General features: G+C 36.9%; 1 protein-coding gene across 1 annotated transcript in view; it reads right to left on the reverse strand.

The window, feature by feature from the left end:
- The window catches only part of AK5 (adenylate kinase 5), a 99996-nt gene that overhangs the window by 58408 nt on the left and 22534 nt on the right, over positions 1 to 19054 (reverse strand). The window contains exon 6 of the mRNA XM_055724743.1: positions 16705 to 16896. Coding sequence (XP_055580718.1) covers positions 16705 to 16896 — 192 coding nt within the window. The remainder of the gene's footprint in view (positions 1 to 16704; positions 16897 to 19054) is intronic.

The raw sequence follows: 19054 nt of genomic DNA on the forward strand, positions 1-19054 counted from the left end.
ATAAAATAAGTTTCTTCCTATAAATACTGTTTTCTTCCAGTGATAGTTTGCACTTTGCTTCAATGAAAAGCATTGATACTGCTGCCAAATACACCAACTATTTCCCTTTCAAGATCAATAGCATTTCTCCTGTTGGCTCTTGTGGCAGAGATTTTAAATGAAAAAATATGAAAATATTCTAGGCATGTCTTTTACCATTAGATGATGTCCTAATGACTATTACCAAAAATACAGTTTTTGCCTATGTATCATCACGGTTTTCTAAGGAAGAATGCTACCAACTGAAAGCTAACAAGAAAAGTGCTGTGTTAATTTCAACTGCAAATCTAACTAGTTAATAAAGCATGAGAACTAATGACTCGGGTGCAAGTACAAGCATAATGTATACCACAGGCTTAAACGTTAGCTGCTGGGGGGGGGGGGGGGGGGGGTGTGTCTTTGCAAAATTTGCATTTACTTCAGGACGTAATGTGACATTTGCAGGTGTCTAAAATCTTAGCAATATAGATAATTTCATCTGCAATAGCTGTAGTTATTTGAGGTGGAATTTCAGACTGTAATAAGCAGAACATTTGAAAAATCATTAGCTTTTCTGTCGTCCTTGGAAGACAAAAATTTACTTCCCAGCTAAACAGTTCCTGTATATTTAAATAAATTCTGACCCGGGATACGCAGTGTTTCCAGTGGTGGTCTCTATATTAACAAACTTTGTAAATGCAATTGGAATCCTTGCTAATAAGCCCTCCCTTGGCCATCTTGAGCTGGAGAGTGCTAAATTTTGATGAAATAAATTATTTATCTCTGGAAGCATAAGTCATGCCAGACTTAGGATAATATTCAGCAACTGTCAGTTTGAGTTCAGGATGGGCTCATAAAAACAACTTCCAATTGTGCTGCCTCAGGAAGGACAAGAATTTTTTTCCTGCAGCAAGAAGTGAGCCATTGCTATTTTAACTTCTGCACCAGAAAGTTCTGTTTCGCTGTCTAAATTATTGGAGCATGTTGTTTCAGAGCACAAAGGAGACTATTTGATTTATAAATGAAAGCTGGCAAGTTGAGGAGATACTGACAGAAACTATTGCTTTAGTCATCACGGAATATGACATTCTTGCATCTAGTATGTATTTTTTGGAAACAAATGTAGGAGAAAATCCCATGTGATTAAGTAGGCTGAAAGCATTTTTTAAATATCATAAAAAAGTGGATGAGGTGGAATAGATTGACATAATTTAACTTTTCAAAAGCTTTTGACAGTATTTCTACCCAGAAGCTATTAAATGAAACATAATTTTAGGGAAGCACTAAGTAACATAATGGATTTATTAAAAAAAAAAAGCATGAGAAATGTCCAAGGGATGTGTTGTCAACAAGCTGTACAGAGACCGGCCACTATATTGATTGAGGAAACAGAAAGTACAAATCAGAAGACTGGAGCAGCTCACTTACCCTGACTAGGGAAATGAGGTCTAAGAAGGGACAGGGATATTGCCAAGAAAAGCATGTAATCATACTATCATAGAATGGTTTGGGTTGAAGCAGACCTTAAAGATCACCTAGTTCCAAGCCCTCTCCCCTGGGCAAGGACACCTTCCACCAGACCAGGCTGCTCCAAGCCCCATCCAGCCTGGCCTTGAGCACTGCCATGGATGGGGCAGCCACAGCTTCTCCGGGAAACCTGTGCCAAGTCTCACCACCCTCACAGGAAAGAATTTCTTCCTAATATCTAGTTTAAAGCCATTACCCTTTGTCCTATCGCTACATGCCCTTATAGAAAGTCCCTCTCCAGCTTTCCTGTAGACCCTCGTTAGGTACTGGAAAGCTGTTAGAAGGTCTCCCTGGAGCCTTCTCCAGGCTAAACAACCCCAACTCTCTCAGTCTGTCTTCATAGGAGAGGTGCTCCAGCCCTCTGATCACCTTCATGGCCCTCCTCTGGACTCACTCCAACAGGTCCATGTCCTCCTTATGTTGGGGGCCCCAGACCTGAATCACTCCAGGTGGAGTCTCACAAGAGCCGAGCAGAGTGGAGTGGAGAATCACTTCCTTCAACCTGCTGACCACACTTCTTGGGATGCAGCCGAGGATACAGTTGGCTTTCTGGGCTGCCAGAAAGCAGAAAGACGTTGCCAGGTCATGTTGAGCCTCTTGTCCACCAACATTCCCAAGTCCTCCTCAGGGCTGCTCTCAGTCTCCACCCAACAAAGGTGCTTTATTTGTGCTTGGGATTGTCCCAACCCCCAAACGGAAAAATGTCTTAAACTGTAGTGTGTATTGCTGGAGAAAGATGAAAAAAACACCCCAAAGATGAAAAAAACACCCAAAAAAAGACCAAAATGAAGTCTCCATAACCTTGCTTTTAACATAATTTTATAACTTTACCTTTCGCTGTCCACTACCTGTTTGTTTGAAGTTACAGACTAAGTGAGTTACAGAATACTTGAAACACCAACACTTGAGGTGTAATACCATGGTATTAATACATTGTTGAGGTATCAATTGAAAAAGCAAACCAAACACCCTATATTGAGTATTTATACAACATTATCTATAAAAACTGTTATAATTGACCATTGCTTCAATTTACACAGAAAATTCAAACTTTTGATATACTAAAGAAGAATATGCCCCTTTACACTTACTAAATGGTAATTATTTTATGAACTGGGTTGTTTTTTCGGTATTAAAGTAGCTTCTGGCTAGTGTTCTCCATTACTGCAGTTCCTTCACCACTGTTCTGTTTTTCTGTTGGATGAGACTACATCATGGCACTTCTAACACTATGGTTGTTTTCAGTGTCACCTTGTGAAAGAGCAGACAAATATCTGTGAAGCTTCTACCTTTCCATTTCCTGTGTAGTGCTAGTATGGGGTTTTTTCTGACTGTTTCAACCCTTGATTATTTTAGCAAAATAATCTGTCTTACAGCTGTGCAGTTATACTGATTTCTACTAGGATTCTGGCAAAATATGGGCAGCAAATTACAAACTTGTTTTCAAAGTATCTGCTTGCATAATACAAGTCAGCTTAAAGTGTACAGAAGTTGTACCTCTTTCAACTGTCACCAGTGTTGTCGTACTGACTAGAACTCAAATGGTGACTAGAATACATATTTAGAACATCTAGCAATTATCCATTGTTTTTTATTTACCTTCGTATAACAAATGTTTCATTTATATTTGCCTTTTATTCTTAAAATTTTACTGTTGATAAAAGTATTATCAAAACCATTCATGTTATCCAGACAGAGTGAATGGCATAGGTTCTGACACACTTATGGACCCTGGAAAAGAGGTGTGGTTTGGATTCAGGATAGGCTTTAGGAGAAAACACTGATTTGATTATATTTTCTGCTTCTGAACAGTTAAGGAACAGCTATACAATTATGACTAAGAATTAATGCATGTTTATGTTAGTGGTTAAAAACTACTTCAGTACAAGCTTATGGAAGCACTGTTAAAAGTAATTCAAATTGTAAACGGGTATTCTTGCATGCTTCCAAGTCATGAAAATATAAATATATATATATATATGAAAAATTCTAAAATTATCTATAGTTCATATCGGCCAAGATATTCTAAAAAAGTTGCAATGTGAATGCATATAAGCAACTTAGTCTTTATTTTTAATACATTCAGTAAATGAAGGAAGTGTCAAGATTCCACTTATAGGGGTAGAACAAATTTATTAATAAGTTTTAACTGATTCCCTGATGTGAACTCAATCCGCTCTTACCTTACATAATGAAGATCCTGGGCACTTGCTTGTGATTTAATTTGTAAAAGGTTTCCTACATACTCTTCTCTAAGCTGTACAACTTCTGTAAACACATAGATAGTCACTGAGGTAGAGAGTGACTCTTTCTACATAGTTATGTCCCATCCTTACTCCAGTGAATAAACTATTGCAACTTCCTATCCCTGTTTAAGACATTTTTATTTGTTCTTTTTCATCCTCAAGCTAAATCATGCGCTTGAAAAAGGTTAGATTTAGGTCTTGATTTATGAGTCAAATGTCAGTCATTTTCCAGTAAATCTTTTTTCAGGGCTTTTTTTTTTTTTAAAAAAAAAAACAAGCCACAACAAAACCCACAAAGTTTACCATGCTTGTGCAATTCACAGGGAAAAAGGAATTTTGCAATTTTGTTTGAACTTTGCTCAATGCAAAAAGAGCAACTGTAACCTTTAACTTAAAGAATAATTAAAATTTATAAGGTATGATATCAGAACGGGCTTATAACAAATTGTTGTGCAGCCTGAATAAGAAGCTATCAAATAAACTCTGTTTAAAGTTCTCTCTAACACAACTGGTTGTTAAGCTAAGGGTTTTAGTAGAGACATCCTTCCAAGAAACACTGACATGGTCTCTGTTACCAAGTCCCCACCTAACCTATAAGAGAATATCCAGATATGTTTAACTTATTCTGTATTACACTCACCCTGCTAAATTCAGTGATTTTTCTGAGGAGTGGTCTCTAGGCTGTAGTTCAAGTATATAATTGTGGCAGTGTATTCCCCCTCCCCTCCTGACCTTTGTTTCTATGGCAATGCTCAAGTGATAGCCACCTGTGGTGGTCAAAATGGATGTGTTTGGTCAGGATGGCTGTATCTGACTCAGAGTGAATTTGGGGGAGACAGATAATAACACAATAGACAAGGGCTAATTTGAACAATGTGCCCACCTAACAGTGCTGGTCAAGGTCTGACTCAAGCCAAGTTTGAAAAAAGCTAACTTCTGTAGTCGGTATGCAAAAATGACTGAGTCAATTAATAGTGGACAGCCCAGAGCCCGCTGAGCTTTCCTGCATGGCAGCAGGCTGCGTGCCAGGATCTCCCCTAGAGTAGGGATGCCTCTGAAGGTTACTTTTTCAGGCTGAGAGACTCCTTGCTGCAATAGATTCTTGGTAAGTGATTCATAGCATGCTAAACTTCAAAATGTTAGCCAAGTGGTATAAAGGATTGATTGTGCACATATAATCCTTTAGATCTAAACCACTGACCAAGTCTGAGACTAAGTCTGGATCTAGTTGCACCTAATCTTCCCTCTGAGGAGGAGTTTAGAATGCAAGAGGGTCTTTTCTGAACCACATGACTCAATGGGAGGGTCTCCCATACAGTTCCGTCTGGCCCTGTCCTCTGTGCAGTAAATATCAAGGGTACCTTGCCATCAAATCTTGTTAAACCACTGTCACATTTACTATCAAACTTTGGTAAATTGCTGTTTCATACCAATAAACATATTGGTACTTTTCCCTTACAAGCAAAGTGTGTCACTCCATCCACGACAATAATGAACAGTTCTTCAAACCAAACTCGTTTCAGAATTCACATGGCTCCTGACCTTCTTTCTAAAGTTCAAGAGATACGAGAGAACGTGAATTGCATAAATTAAGAAAAGCCTTTATTCACAGTACTGAAATTGAGCTCATTTGTGTCTTGCACCCCATGAACAGGGTCAGAGATGAAAGCTAAAGTACCCACAAAAACTTTAATGGCCATTACAGCAGACTGAGGCGACATACAGCCTGAAGGACAGCAGAAATAATGTTCTCATAAAAGAAACAGAAATGAGCTGCCTTGGGTTTGTGTGAATCTATATTATATAGAATCTACATAGTAAAATTCTTGCAATAAGGTGCAGACACAAAAATGATTACTGGATTATTTTTTTTTTCAGTATATTAAGGACTGATAAATTTAATAAGCAACTTGACTAAAAACTGTATGTCCCACATTCTAGGTTCCCTTTAGTAAGGACTCTACAGTTACACAGAAGTCTGTTCTTTTTAGTGGAGCAGACCAAAAAAGCACAGAAGGCAGGACACAGTAGGCAACTAGAGGAAAGTATATTTTTAAATTGCCTAATTGGCACCTTGCAGTGGTAGGAGAGGTAGATGACTTCGGCATTACAAAAACTGTATTATTACCAAAACACTATGGATGGTAGAATGCAAGAAAAGACAAGACTTTACATGCCGGACAGAGCAAAAAATTTTGAAGTACTGGTACTGAAAACTTGAATGTGAAGCTTCAATTTGACATTTTGGTTAAAGACAGGAGGAGAAATCTAGCGGAAGATATAAATGAAAAAATGCAAAGATCTGCCTAAATCCAATATAATTTAAGAAATACTTTTAACAAAATGGATCAAGGGGTAACATATGTATGAACAATCCTAGATACATAAATAAATGATCAGAGCATGTTACATTGAAAAGATGCCACATTTTACACATTAAGTCCTCTGTTTGCTATGCCGTGACTGGCACGAATGACTGAAAAGAGATTAACGACTGAGAATGGTGACAACAGTTCTTACTTCACAGAAAATTACAATGATAACTGTGATTGCAGTATTATGGTCATGTCTTGTGAGGCCTCTTTTTGCATTTTATTATTTAAGTAGACTACTGAATTGCAGTATATGATATAGTGACAACGAAGTGGACAGATTAGCTATATTCACTGGCCATTAATGAAATAAACTGCATCCTGTATCAGATGGAAAGGTACAGGTGTTACCCCTGGGAGTAGGAAAGATGATAACTGTGCAAAAGGACAAAGGAAACATGCTTAGTTATAGCAAAGACAAAGTGCAGAAGATTCACAGGAGATTCTTTGCCAAGAATTTTAGGTTATGTCTACATGATATAAGGAAACGCTGTGCAGAGATGTTTGTGCTAACACTAAATGATGTACCACAGTCACAAGAACAAAATAGCCATTCTTAGTGACTACCTGATGTGTAAATATCAGTGAATTTAAGAAGCAAGGATATATTGCTTCAGTGAAGTGCTAAGTTAACACAATAGCAGTGTTTCCTAATTCTGAAGTATTTCACACAGTTCTTCAAAGCACTTCAATGCTTGGTGGATATTCTTTAATTCTATTAGAAATAAAATAATTCCTCCAAAGAGCTATGAGAAATATTCAAAAGGATATTATGCAAAGGAGATACGTGATATGTTCCCTGAGTCACACAATGGATGAGTAGCTTTTCAGCTTTCTCAGTTCTTCACCAACACTGTAGCTGCAGGTCTTGGTGAGCCTAAATGCTAAAATAAGACTCCAGAACACTAGAGAAAAATGCCACAACAGGTCCAGAAGATTAACTACATCAGACTTTCTGCTGACAGTCTGAGCATCTCTTCTTCATTTTGATACTTAAATGGCTTCCATCATTACAATACCTAAGCATTCCCAAATGTGAATAAATTTATCTTTATGATGCATTAAAAAATAAGAAAGTGTAATTTTTTAATAAGTCTCCCCTCTCTTTCATGTACTACTACTACTATAGGAAAGGAGGAACAGGAGCAAATGCTTGAATAAGTTCAGAATGATACTAGATTGTATGACTAGAGGTTAGTTCACTCAGTCTTGTTTCACCCATTTGAATCAATGGCTGATATCAGAACAAATATTCAGTTGGTATGTGCATAAGGGAACAGAAATATTTAACAATAGATAATGATACCAACTTCAGATTCAGGAAATAAGGATGTTTAATACTGAAATTGTAGGGCACAAGCCACCAGATGTAATAATATTTTATTAGGACTGTGAGAGTGAGAGCTGAAACACTGTCCTGATTCTACTGATGTGGCAACTTGCATGAGTTGATATCCAAAATGTTTCATCAAATGGCAGCAAAATGATTTTGCCATAAAATTGGGAAGTCACTGACTATAAATTTTCACAGGTAAGATCCACCAGTGGTAATCAAAGCTGGAAATCACTAATGGAACTTTTGGTAAGAAAGTGGTATCTCAACATTTACAGCAAAGCATGGCTGAAATGCAGCTTTGGTGTTTCTGCTGGATGTTCACAAAATCAGGTGTGGTATAGGAAAGGAAAGTTTGCTTAAGGATGCCAAGTATTCCTTATTCAATACAAAAGGACTTCCCAGAGACAAGGTATTTTTTCCAAGCTGGTTTCTTAACATGTCTCCTCTAAGTAAGAAAAATAATCTTTAAGACTCACTTTAACTACAAAAACGAAATCAGAAGCCAGTATTCACCCAAAGGACACAGCTTAATTACCTTAAGATGAACTGTTTAAAAAAGCTTGAAGAATAAGTAGGGTATGTTATTTTAAATATCTCTTACAGTTCATTTCTCTGCATGATAACTTGGCTTAATTACTTATCTCAGCTTTAGCTTCAGATCTGTAAAAACTCTCGCTGTTAATTTTAAATATTTATCAGCTTTCACAGTGCCACAAATGTATAAAATCTGGGATAGTATGGCTGTCCAAAACAGCATTCCCTCTTTCTTTTTGGAGGTCCTAAACCAGCTTGGCCCATGCACTCATCAATGGCTAATTCTATTGCCAGACTTGTCAAAGTCTATTTCTTTTTTCAAAGTCTGCTTTTCATTCAAGCTACTGGGTGTACAAGGGGCAGGGCAGATTTTAAAAAGCTGGTATTTACTTAAGTCATCCTGCTTCCAAAGTTAGAAAAGAACATAGTATTGCACCAATGCTGTTCACCTCAGCAAAGAATTCCCACCCTCAGGGTTTCTCTGTACATGGTTGCATATACACGGATGGCAAGTTTCCAAGCTTGGTCATTCTCTGGCAGACATTATATTTCTGATATACTTAACTTGTTGACATAAATCATATAAACAGAGACTGAAAATATTTTGAAGCTTGTAAAGTGTATATTGTGCACATGCTTCCACCTATGCACAAATTACTCATCTATCCTTCCCTTATAAAATGTGTGTATATTTACAAAGGTTGTTTAGACACATTTGTACATAAATTTCATGTATATACCTTCTTTTGCGTGTTCTTCAAAATATATCAAAAAATAGTAACACTTAATTAGTGTTGAGATACAGCCTAAAACTTAGCAGCAGTGAGAGCATGCATAAACTTTCTCTAGTTCAGCAGTTCCACAGGAAGAAGTTCCAGGTTCTTTCTCATATCCCAGTTTTTCTGCAGGAGAGATAGAGACCCTTAATTTGCAATGACAGCCGGCTGACTTTCTGTGTTTGCAGAGATCTGGTTACCTGTTCTAGGCTTCAACTTAGCTTTCATGCTTTGAATCATTCACCAAAACACAAAAAAAGTGATAGTGATTATCTCGTATCCCACATCTCATTTTATCAATGTTTAGATTTTTTTTTTTAATATTGTATAAGCATATACATTCATGAAGCCAGATAAAGACTTAGGAACCATGAAGCAAAAGAGGAAGACTCCTGAACCCCAAACAAAACCTCTGGTCTTGAGGTTCCTACAAATAGCTGCCTACATTCCTTGTTTGATTTGAAAAATTCTTAAAACATTGCAGTTTTGCTCCAGCTGACATTCAAACCTACCTGGGTTCCTCTCTACACCCCAACCAGAAGTACCCTGAAGAGCCAGTGTAGTATTATGTTAAAAGCATATCTAACACGCTCCTACAAGACTGTGCTCATGACTGCTCTGTTTTTAAAACTGAGAGGCACTTAAAAATACATTGATGGCATTGGGCCTATCAATGGGAAATCTCAGTTCAGTACCCTCTAAAAAGCAAAGCAAGTTCAAACCCACATCTGTGACTTGTAGGGAAAAAGGCTATGCCCAGATACAGATAAGGTTAGGTTCAAGTCAAACTATTCCTGCAGAGTCTGTATCACTTTGCAGCCAAAAATGCAAGATCCAAGGCATCAGATGGCACGTAAATGAGATCCTGAGCCTGCAAGAGAGAAGTGAGAGCATGCGGGGGAGGTGGTGGCTAACAGTCTCTATTCCTAGCATTACTTCAGGGAAGGGGGTGTGGGATTTTTTAAATTTTCTTTTTAAGGATTGTTTAATGCAAAACTGCATGGATGAGAGCAAATATCACCACCATAAAAACAAGAGCAGCTACTCATTCTGCATTCTGCCAATCCAGATGCACATTCCTCCACTGAGGAAATGATTCTTGCAGCTGGATTCTGGTTTGGGAGAGATGCCTGGCAGTGGCCGCCATCAGGACCTGGAAGCATCATAGAGGTTCAGATCATGCCTTTGCATAATGGGTGCTATCGATAAGATCTGGACTGACCTTGAGAACTGCTGAAAAGATGCAGGACCCACATTCTCTGGGGAGGATCACAATCAGAATCAAAGGAGGAACAAGTAACTGAAAGTACTTTGGAATCAGCATTCACACTAAATAAATAAATAAATAAAAAGCCCAAAGCAAACCCTCAAGTTGGACAGCTATATGATAGCACAGAAACTTTAGAAATTTATTATAACTGATATTTTTGTCAGTGTATTGGTAAGTCTAATAGCTAAAGTTCACATCAGTGTGCAATGCTACAGCAAAACCCCTTTTTTAACCAAATCAAGATAAAATTTATGTAACACAGTTCCGTGGGGAATTTTTCTGTGACAGTTGACAGCCACTAGGCTTGTTTGATGCTAATGAGGGCAGACAGCTATATAAGCTATTTCCCTCACCCACAACTATTTAACTTCTAAATTTGTGCTCAAAATCCATTTCCAGCTTCAGCTCCTTCTGGGTTCTCTTTACTTCTCTGACTAATCTGAATGTCATTCTAATGTTTTGCACAGGCATGGTAAATTCCCTAAAAGGACAAGTGAGATAATGAAGATATCAGTGAAATCAGCATTTTATGTCACAGGATGCTGTCCCGTTCTGGCTGTTTAAATAAGGTCCAGAGCCTTCTTTTGATGTTTAGCATTTCTGTCTCATGAAAGGCAGTCATTTTTAGGTTTGTTTTTTTTTTTTAAATACGCACAGACTTATTAACATAATGACGTTGACACTGAAGTATTGTGCTTACACAGAATTATTATAAATAAGGCAGACCAGGTCTACCCCTGTCTCCAGTGAGAGAAACTTCCGCTGCTAGGGCAATGAGCTCTAATTTTTTCTTCCGTCTAGACCAATGGATATGTTCTACAAAGAACAGCTAAGCTCTCCGAGAACAGCTTTAATAACTGAGACTGAAAGACTTTTGTAACCCAATGATCTCCGCTCCAATGACTATCCCAATATCTATGCCAGATTAGAGTCCAGATAAAGTGGAGATTTAGAGACCCTTTTCAAAATAACCAATAGCTGGGTGATGGGTATCACTGGGGTGGGAACAGCAGAGATTTAAAATCCATATGAACAAGGAGGAGTAGAGACTTGGAAGTTTAATTGCCTTTTCTTTTCTACGCAACTTCTCCTCTATCCTACCATCTTCCCACAATTAGTTTTGGTTTGATCCAAATAACTAGTTTCTGAAATACAGATTATCTGGAGATACAAGTCCTGCATGTTGTCTTTGTCTTCTCACCTCTGGCTATTTTTTCCTCAGATAAAAATGTAACAGCAATAACCACAGCATGGTCAAAATTTTTACTTTACCGAATATGGCTGATTGATACCAATGGCTTACTTTATAAAAATATGTAGCTGTGTTTTTTTCCTTGCATTTTCCTCAGTAAATTAGCAGTAAAAGAAGTACAACTCTAGTATTTTTCACTGTGTGGGCACCATGTACTATCCTCTGAATTCTCATTCCATTCTCTCCAGAATATAGCTCATCCCTGTGACTGAGAACAAATTAACGAATCAGTTGAGTGGAAAAAAACACATTTCTTGTAGGCAAAAAGGCTGCTTTCTGTGGGAGATTTTGTTTATAACTTCCAGTTAGGGACATTATGATACAAGTGCTACAATGGTTTGTTCATTATGGTCTACCATGCTGTATTGTGTTCTCTAAACTTCCCTGCAGTAGGATGAATTACATCTGATGGGATGTAAATGAAGAGGTTTTCTAGTTATAATATTTTTACATTGTAGTTAATTCAAAGGTCAGTAAATATGATTTCCTTGAGCTTTATCCTGCAGTTCTTCAGGGCTAGGTAGTTCACAGCAGCAGGTCTAATAATGATGAAATATATGTCCAGAAGAGAAATATATCTTGAAATTAACAAAACAATAAAACAATTTTCAGTTGAATTTTCCAGCTGATTCTTAAAGAACTCTTCTAATAGTAATCTTTCACAGCAAGTTCTCACCAGAAAACAAAGATGTGCTGGACTAGACCTTCAGCTAACACAAACGAGTTTTCTCCTGAAAAATAGTTTATCCAGGGGTAAGGAGGATTAACTTTTTTATTATTTTAACTCACAGCACAATTTTTAGAGCAAGCTAGCACTCTCTCAGGGCAGTAACCACACTAAAAACATTAAAGCACATTAGTTACACAGGGATTAGGCCTTTTTTCTTTCTTTACCCTACTTTTTCACAATTATATCATTAAAAAAACCAAGAGAAACTCTTGAAAATAAGTGTTAGAAAGTGAAATGATACTCCATCTCCAGGAGTACTATAGCCAAAACAACAAAATACCTAACAATGATTCTCATAGGTGAATGATTTCTTAATGCTTTTAAATTTTAATCCTTTTAATCATTTTAAACACCTCAGTATTTTTAATCAAATAGCAAGCACTGTCTAGAAGTTCGCATGCACAAACCCTTTTATTTTGGAGTTCTCTACTCATGGCCACACCTCAATAGTAGCCTTGGATTATTGGGCATGGTTGTGTATACATACCAATTGTCATGTCAGCACCTGAGACCAAATATAGAATATTCTAATAATACTAATCTAAATAATTGCTAGATGGCAGGAGGGATATGGGAATGGATTAAACTATTCAGAACTGAAGTCCTCTGCTAAACATTAGAGTACCTGCAGATCATCTAGGCATTTACATTTTTTACCTTCTATAATTTCATCTAATTAATATCTTCTCCACTCTGGTAATTTGTGGCTTAGTTATTATCTAGATAAACAATATATAATGTTCTAAGATTTAAAAGTTACTGATAAAATAAATGCAAGCATATGCATCTATTTATATACTCCATGTCCAACATTGTGATACCTATTACTATTGTCTTGATACCTTCTGAAATCAAATTCACCTCATGTAAAGTCAGGTTTTGATTTATTAGACCTACTGACAAGATTGCTAAAGAGAATCTTAAACACAGACTGTGTGTTCACAAAAATATCAGATATTTACTTCTCTTTCTTAATTATAATGAAGTTTACAGGTCTGTTCAATTTGAACAACAATTCAAAATCTTGGATAGTCCAACTTCATTATTCCAAAGAAGGAGTTTTCCAGAAAGGACAGAGTTATATCTTCCCGACTCTTAGATGTACTGTAGATGGGGCCCTCATTTCTTTCCTTGAAAACAGAAACCAGGATCAGACTCTGAGGGCAGACATACCATGCACATACTGAAAACATAAGGCATACAGAGCAGCAAACAAGTACAAGCTACGTATTGTATAAAATTATCAAAGACCAAGTGAAAAAAAAAATGAAGGACAAGAAACACACCTAAAGCAACCTAACCAGTAAGATCTGAAATTAAGAATGTGGGTTTTAATTCTATTAACAAAAATATGTCAAAATCAGTATGGAACAACTGCTGGAGCAGGAAAATTAATATTCTTTGGGAATTTAGATTTATCACTCATACGGTGTCTAACAGTAGACTATACATATAATGTCTCCTCATCAATCTTATCTAGTTAGATTTCAGTGAATTTTTCTTTTTTGGTCTGTTCATTGATGAAGAACAACATATTTAAGTAGATGTGTAAAACTGAGTTGTGGTTCTAAAATTGTAACTCCTCCTAAGACAAATGGTTCTGTTTCTTTTCCCTGAGTAGAATCATGATGCTGGATAGAAGAAGTGTCTGAGATTTAGAGATTTGAATAGCAGTGACAAGGTGCAGATAGGGATTTCAGAAAAATGCAGATATGGGGTTTTTCTTCCTAGTCAACACTGACCTTGCCTCAAGGATTCAGTCCTCTAGGAATTAAGCTAGTGTAATTCTACTTTATGCTGTTCTATTTCTTACACTGCTCTCATCCACATAATATTTCAGTGCCTTCCAAGTTCAACATTATGATCAGCAGGGTGCATGGGATTTTCTTTCTTGCTTCCTCCTTCTGTAGGGAAATAGCATGCACAAGTGCATCAAACGTATGTAGAAGTGTTAATACTACATGTGTATTATACAGATACACACTAGTAAAGGCAAGCTGAAGATAAAAGGCTTCCATCCAGAGAAGGTGGTGATGAAGACTGCAATGGTTCTTAGATCATATGGCTTTCTAAGAAAACTGTCTCATCCAGTGATGGAAGGCTATGAAAAACTGTAAGATTTTTTTTTTTTCAAAAAAAAAAAAGAAAGCTCAAGTTCACCAGTGAAGAAGACAATGGGATCAAAGCCATTTGGAGTAAGAAAACAGACGTCTGTTATCTCCATTGATGTTTGCTTAAAGGAATAGGACAGGAAGTTGGCAGAGACATACTTAAATTTGCCATTGGAAGAGTGAATTTCCAACAGAATGAACATGTGAAAAATTACCTTGTCAGAACAATGTCAAAACTCTATAAATAAGCTGAACTATAAACTGAGCACTAAGAGAAGGAACAAATGGTGACAAAGTAACCATTTTTAAAAAACATTACTTTTAAATTTACAACTCACTCTAGTAGTTTGTAGTTTTCTATGTGGATTTATCCTAAGTTTCCTCTGTTTCAAGATCACGTGATTTTTAAAAATGTCCTTTTGTAGACATTTTCAGTTGCTGACTTGCTCTGGAGCATGCATGCCTTATCTCTTTTTCTCACTCTTTTCCCAGCTACTCCTTTTTCTCACTTATCCCCCACCAATTTAGCTGCTTTGGGCAACTGCAAAACGTATCTTCCATATGCAGTGAAATCCTTTGGAAACTAGGTCTGCCATACATCATCTTCATCATTTACAGAAACGGATCATTTTATCACTGGCTGTGAAATTACTTATGCATCTAACCCTCAGGGCTTGGCTATACTAATGCATCCTGGTTTTGCACCAAGCGAAATGCTACGACACTGTAGCAGCTGTAATGACAGGTGAACAACAGAGTCTGCCTTCCAAAGTCTAATTCTCTACACTGATGTAGAACTAGAGTAATTTCTAGATCACTATGAAATTATATTAACATACTTTGAGTAGACACCATATACTTAAGGAGAAAATTCAAATCTTACAGATTTTTTATATTAGAGACTTTTTGACATGTTGACAAGTCAGTATTTTCTGCATATGCTGTTTCCTTGTCTTGTAATCGATAGTAATATAATGTTCACATAGCATGTTACCATTTCCATACCCATCACAAACATCTGCTTTCTTCAAAAAGAAAAGAGATATCTAAAGTAAACATTGCAATTTAAATTATCTTTAGAACTCTCAAGAAACAGAGCTAAAAAGTAAAAGATAAATCCTCAACAGGAAAAACATCTGGTTTACAGGTCTTATCAGAGAGAAGTAATTCTATCCAATGTCCCATATGCTTTACCTACAAAGGTACATTTTCCCTGAAGAGCTAAGTACACTTTCTATACGAGGAGCACTTGTAGAGGGTATAGAAATGTCACAAAATACGCAGTTCTTCAATAATTAAGAACGACTTCCAAGAATTCAGTCCCTTCCTCCTTGTGAACAGAGTTAATCAAAATCCTCAACCAGAACAGGTACTCTCTGGAGAAAACAACACAATAATTTGCAGGGATTTGTATTCTGAAATTCAGAAAGGTGTTGAACTGCATTATTAGGGTTACCAACATCATTAGATGACTTTGCAATTAAGGATGCTTTGGCCTGTCATGAATCTGATCAGCACATAGAATGAGTCTTATTTGCCATGAGGAGAACATACAATCTGAACTACCTAGGTTATTTAGGCTATCAAAAAAAAAAAAAAAAATAGGCCATCTGCCATCTGTGCTCTCATGGTACCATATGTGGTACCAAGTTCTGTGAGCTATTACAACCATTACAAGACAAGTCTGTAATGTAGAACATGTCAATACTGCAACCATTATCAACTGTTCGTTGAATTTGTCATCATTAAGCACTTAAATACTTCAGCAGTACTTGCAAGCCCTACTTCCATAACATACTTCTGGCTTTATTAATGAATGCAGCTTTTGGTATCTTCTGTGTTTAGAGATAATTTCTCATGTCCCAAATATTGCAGAAATGACTATTCTTGCTGATATCCAAGTGGTCAATTTACATTGCCATTTTCTTGTCATCAAAATTTTTAACTGAAACATTAAAGCTTGTAGGAGACCACACTATATGGCATATTTAAACCATGATAAGATAACCTAAGGATTTATTATTTACTGGAGTCAGTCAACAGCCAGATCTATCTATTTCTTTGAAGAATCTGTATTGATTAAATCCAAGACAAGATGCACTTTCTGTTGGAATGTAATTGTTTTCTGCTTTCCTCCCCTCTCAAGACAACCATCCAAAAAGTACATTACTATTTGCTAGGGATGAAACTGCTGGCACCGGAATAGCAACCAGTGTTCCAAAGCAAGCTCTTCCTTCACACAAGTAATTTCTGAGCAAAGGGTTTGCATCTAGTTGGTGAAGCAATTCATGCTTGCAGCAAAGAATTGACATAGTGCTTACCGTGTCATCTACATGCACATTAATTCTGCTTGTTACTGCATTTTGCAGAAAATACTCTCTCAGCAAACTGGAAGTTTGCATTCAATAACCATGCTGTATACCTAAAACATAATTTGACTTGTCTAGCCTATCTTAAAGCAAAAGGTCCAAGAAGCCAAGTACAACCACAACAATTCCGGTTTCAGAGGTGTATATATACTAAAGGACTTACTGTGATGATTAGTCCTTTTTCCTGGAAATATTTAACCAACGGGACAGCATTCTGCTTGAAATTCATTAGTCTTCTTTGAGTGGCTTTCAGGTTATCATCAGGTCTGCCTTGCTGTTCAGCACGCTTCAGTAACCTTTCTTTCAGCCTTTGATTGGAACATGCCAGAAACACCACCAAATCTGGGGTACAAATCTGTGGAAAGAGCAATTCAAGAAGTCTGTGATTAAGCTGACTACCCAGCACAACAGGACTGAGCAATTCCATTATTAGGTGAAGCTCAGATACACTACTTCTGCGTAAGTTGGAACCTGATTGTCAAGTCATTCATTTTCTGTCGTTCTTTTTAAGGGAAATAGGAAGACTTAAGGAGGGGCTTGTTTATCTTATGTGAAGGTTAGTCAATTTGTTTCACCTGAGATGTTAAGGAAGAAGTTTAATGAAAAAATTTTACCTCACCCCAGAAACCTTCTTTAGACTACATTCACCATTTGCATTACCAGAAAGTTCCTCTAGCTAAAATTAAAAATCTTTAAAACAAGCTAAATATAAATGTTTCATATTGTGCAGGAAAGTGGTTGTGTGGTTACCACCTAAAAAGCCTTTAAGTAAGGTGGTATTTAAAATCCAGCGGCCACTATGAAGCTAACTGATGCCTAGGACCAGGTGAAAATACACCTGGTTTCAAGATCCACAGTTTCTTGTAATTCTTTCTCTGTTTCTCTGAATCTTGTCCCAGTGCACTTTTCACGGGGTTAGGTGTGTTAGTCAAGAGGATTTTATTTTCTCCTATCCTTTTTGGTCTGTGTGGTGAGCAGTTTTATGTCACAGCCATGCCTGCACTTAAAAGTTCAAGAATTACATCCTTACAGCAACAAGAAAACAATTTTGTGGAAGTTTAGCTCTTTCCCAGTTAAATTCAAGTTGCCTTCATGGCTTTCAGTGTTCATAAATTTTGGTTACTCATGCTATCAAACAGTTACAGAAGAGATACCTCTGGTGCCTGAAGGGGGAAAAGCAATGATAGGCCTGCTCTCTTAGAAATCCTGCTAAATGTTCACATGCAATCTTCAGAGGTCACCACTATTTAGGACATGTGGTGGAAAAACCACAACTCATAGGATCATTTAGGCTGGAAAAGATCTTTAAGTTCAGCAAGTCCAACCACAAACCTAATACTGCCACGTCCAGCGCAAAACCATGTTTCTTAAGTGCCACATCTACCCATCTTGTAAAGATCTCCAGGGACGGTGAGACAACCACTTCTCTGGGCAGCCTCTTCCAATGCTTGACAACCCTTTCTGTGAAGAAATTTTTCCTAATATTCAATCTAAACCTCCCCTGGCACAACTTGAGGTCATCTCCTCTTGTTGTAAAGTCACTCAGACACCTGAATTCACAGGATTTAAAAAATGGGTTTACAAGTATATATTAACCATATTCGTAAGATCGTAAGATTTTTTTCTTTCCTCTACCCAGTTGCTATAAAGAAATCTACCTCTCTTTAAAAACTCATCTAAAAAACTTTTTTCTCGCTAGCTTAGTTTTGCCTTTTAAGACATATTAGAATTCTCTGTAAGAAGCATCTGAGATAAAAACAAACTCTGTTGTACTGAGCAAGTTTTTATCTGATTACAGATTAGAAATGGGTTTATTTGTTCTCACATACAAGCACAAAGTAATTTCTGCTCATTTTACTTACCTAAAAAAAAGTTCATACTTTAACTAATATCAGTAAAAAAAATAGCTTACTATTCTAGAAATTACAGAATCTAGTTACATTACAAATGACGGCAGATGCCCAAGAATACTAAATAGCCATTTTTCTCATGTTTCCTATCTACAGAATAATTTTGTCTTTGTTCAGCTTGATACTATGTAAATTGGATAGTCAAATTTGAGCTAAACAAAAGAATCAGCAAAACATCTACTTGGATTCTAACTACCACTGCATAAAGAAGGAACTGATGTATATCTTTATGCTCATTTTGCAGTTGTTATTATTACATTGTTTTTGAGGGCCAGAACAAACCAATTATGCTTCTGAATACTCTTTATATCTAGGTCCCTCTACCCAAGGATGTTGAATTGCCTAAAGACAACCATATACTAGAGTGAATAGTCAAGACTTCACAGGTGGAAAATCTGAAAAATTAATAACCAAGTTTAATAAAAAAATTCCCATCTAGCTGGGCTTCTGTCATTTGAGGGAACATAACCTGAAGCACAGTCTGGACTTTTCTCCTGGCAGTCTGAACACAAAAAGGTTCTTCTAAAGCCAAACAAAACAACTTTTCAAAACTGGGGTGATGGTCATTAGCCTTTACAAAGGAGGTCACTGACAGAGTACAAT

This window comes from Falco cherrug, chromosome 12 (assembly GCF_023634085.1).
Source record: "Falco cherrug isolate bFalChe1 chromosome 12, bFalChe1.pri, whole genome shotgun sequence".
NCBI classification, from domain to species: domain Eukaryota; kingdom Metazoa; phylum Chordata; class Aves; order Falconiformes; family Falconidae; genus Falco; species Falco cherrug.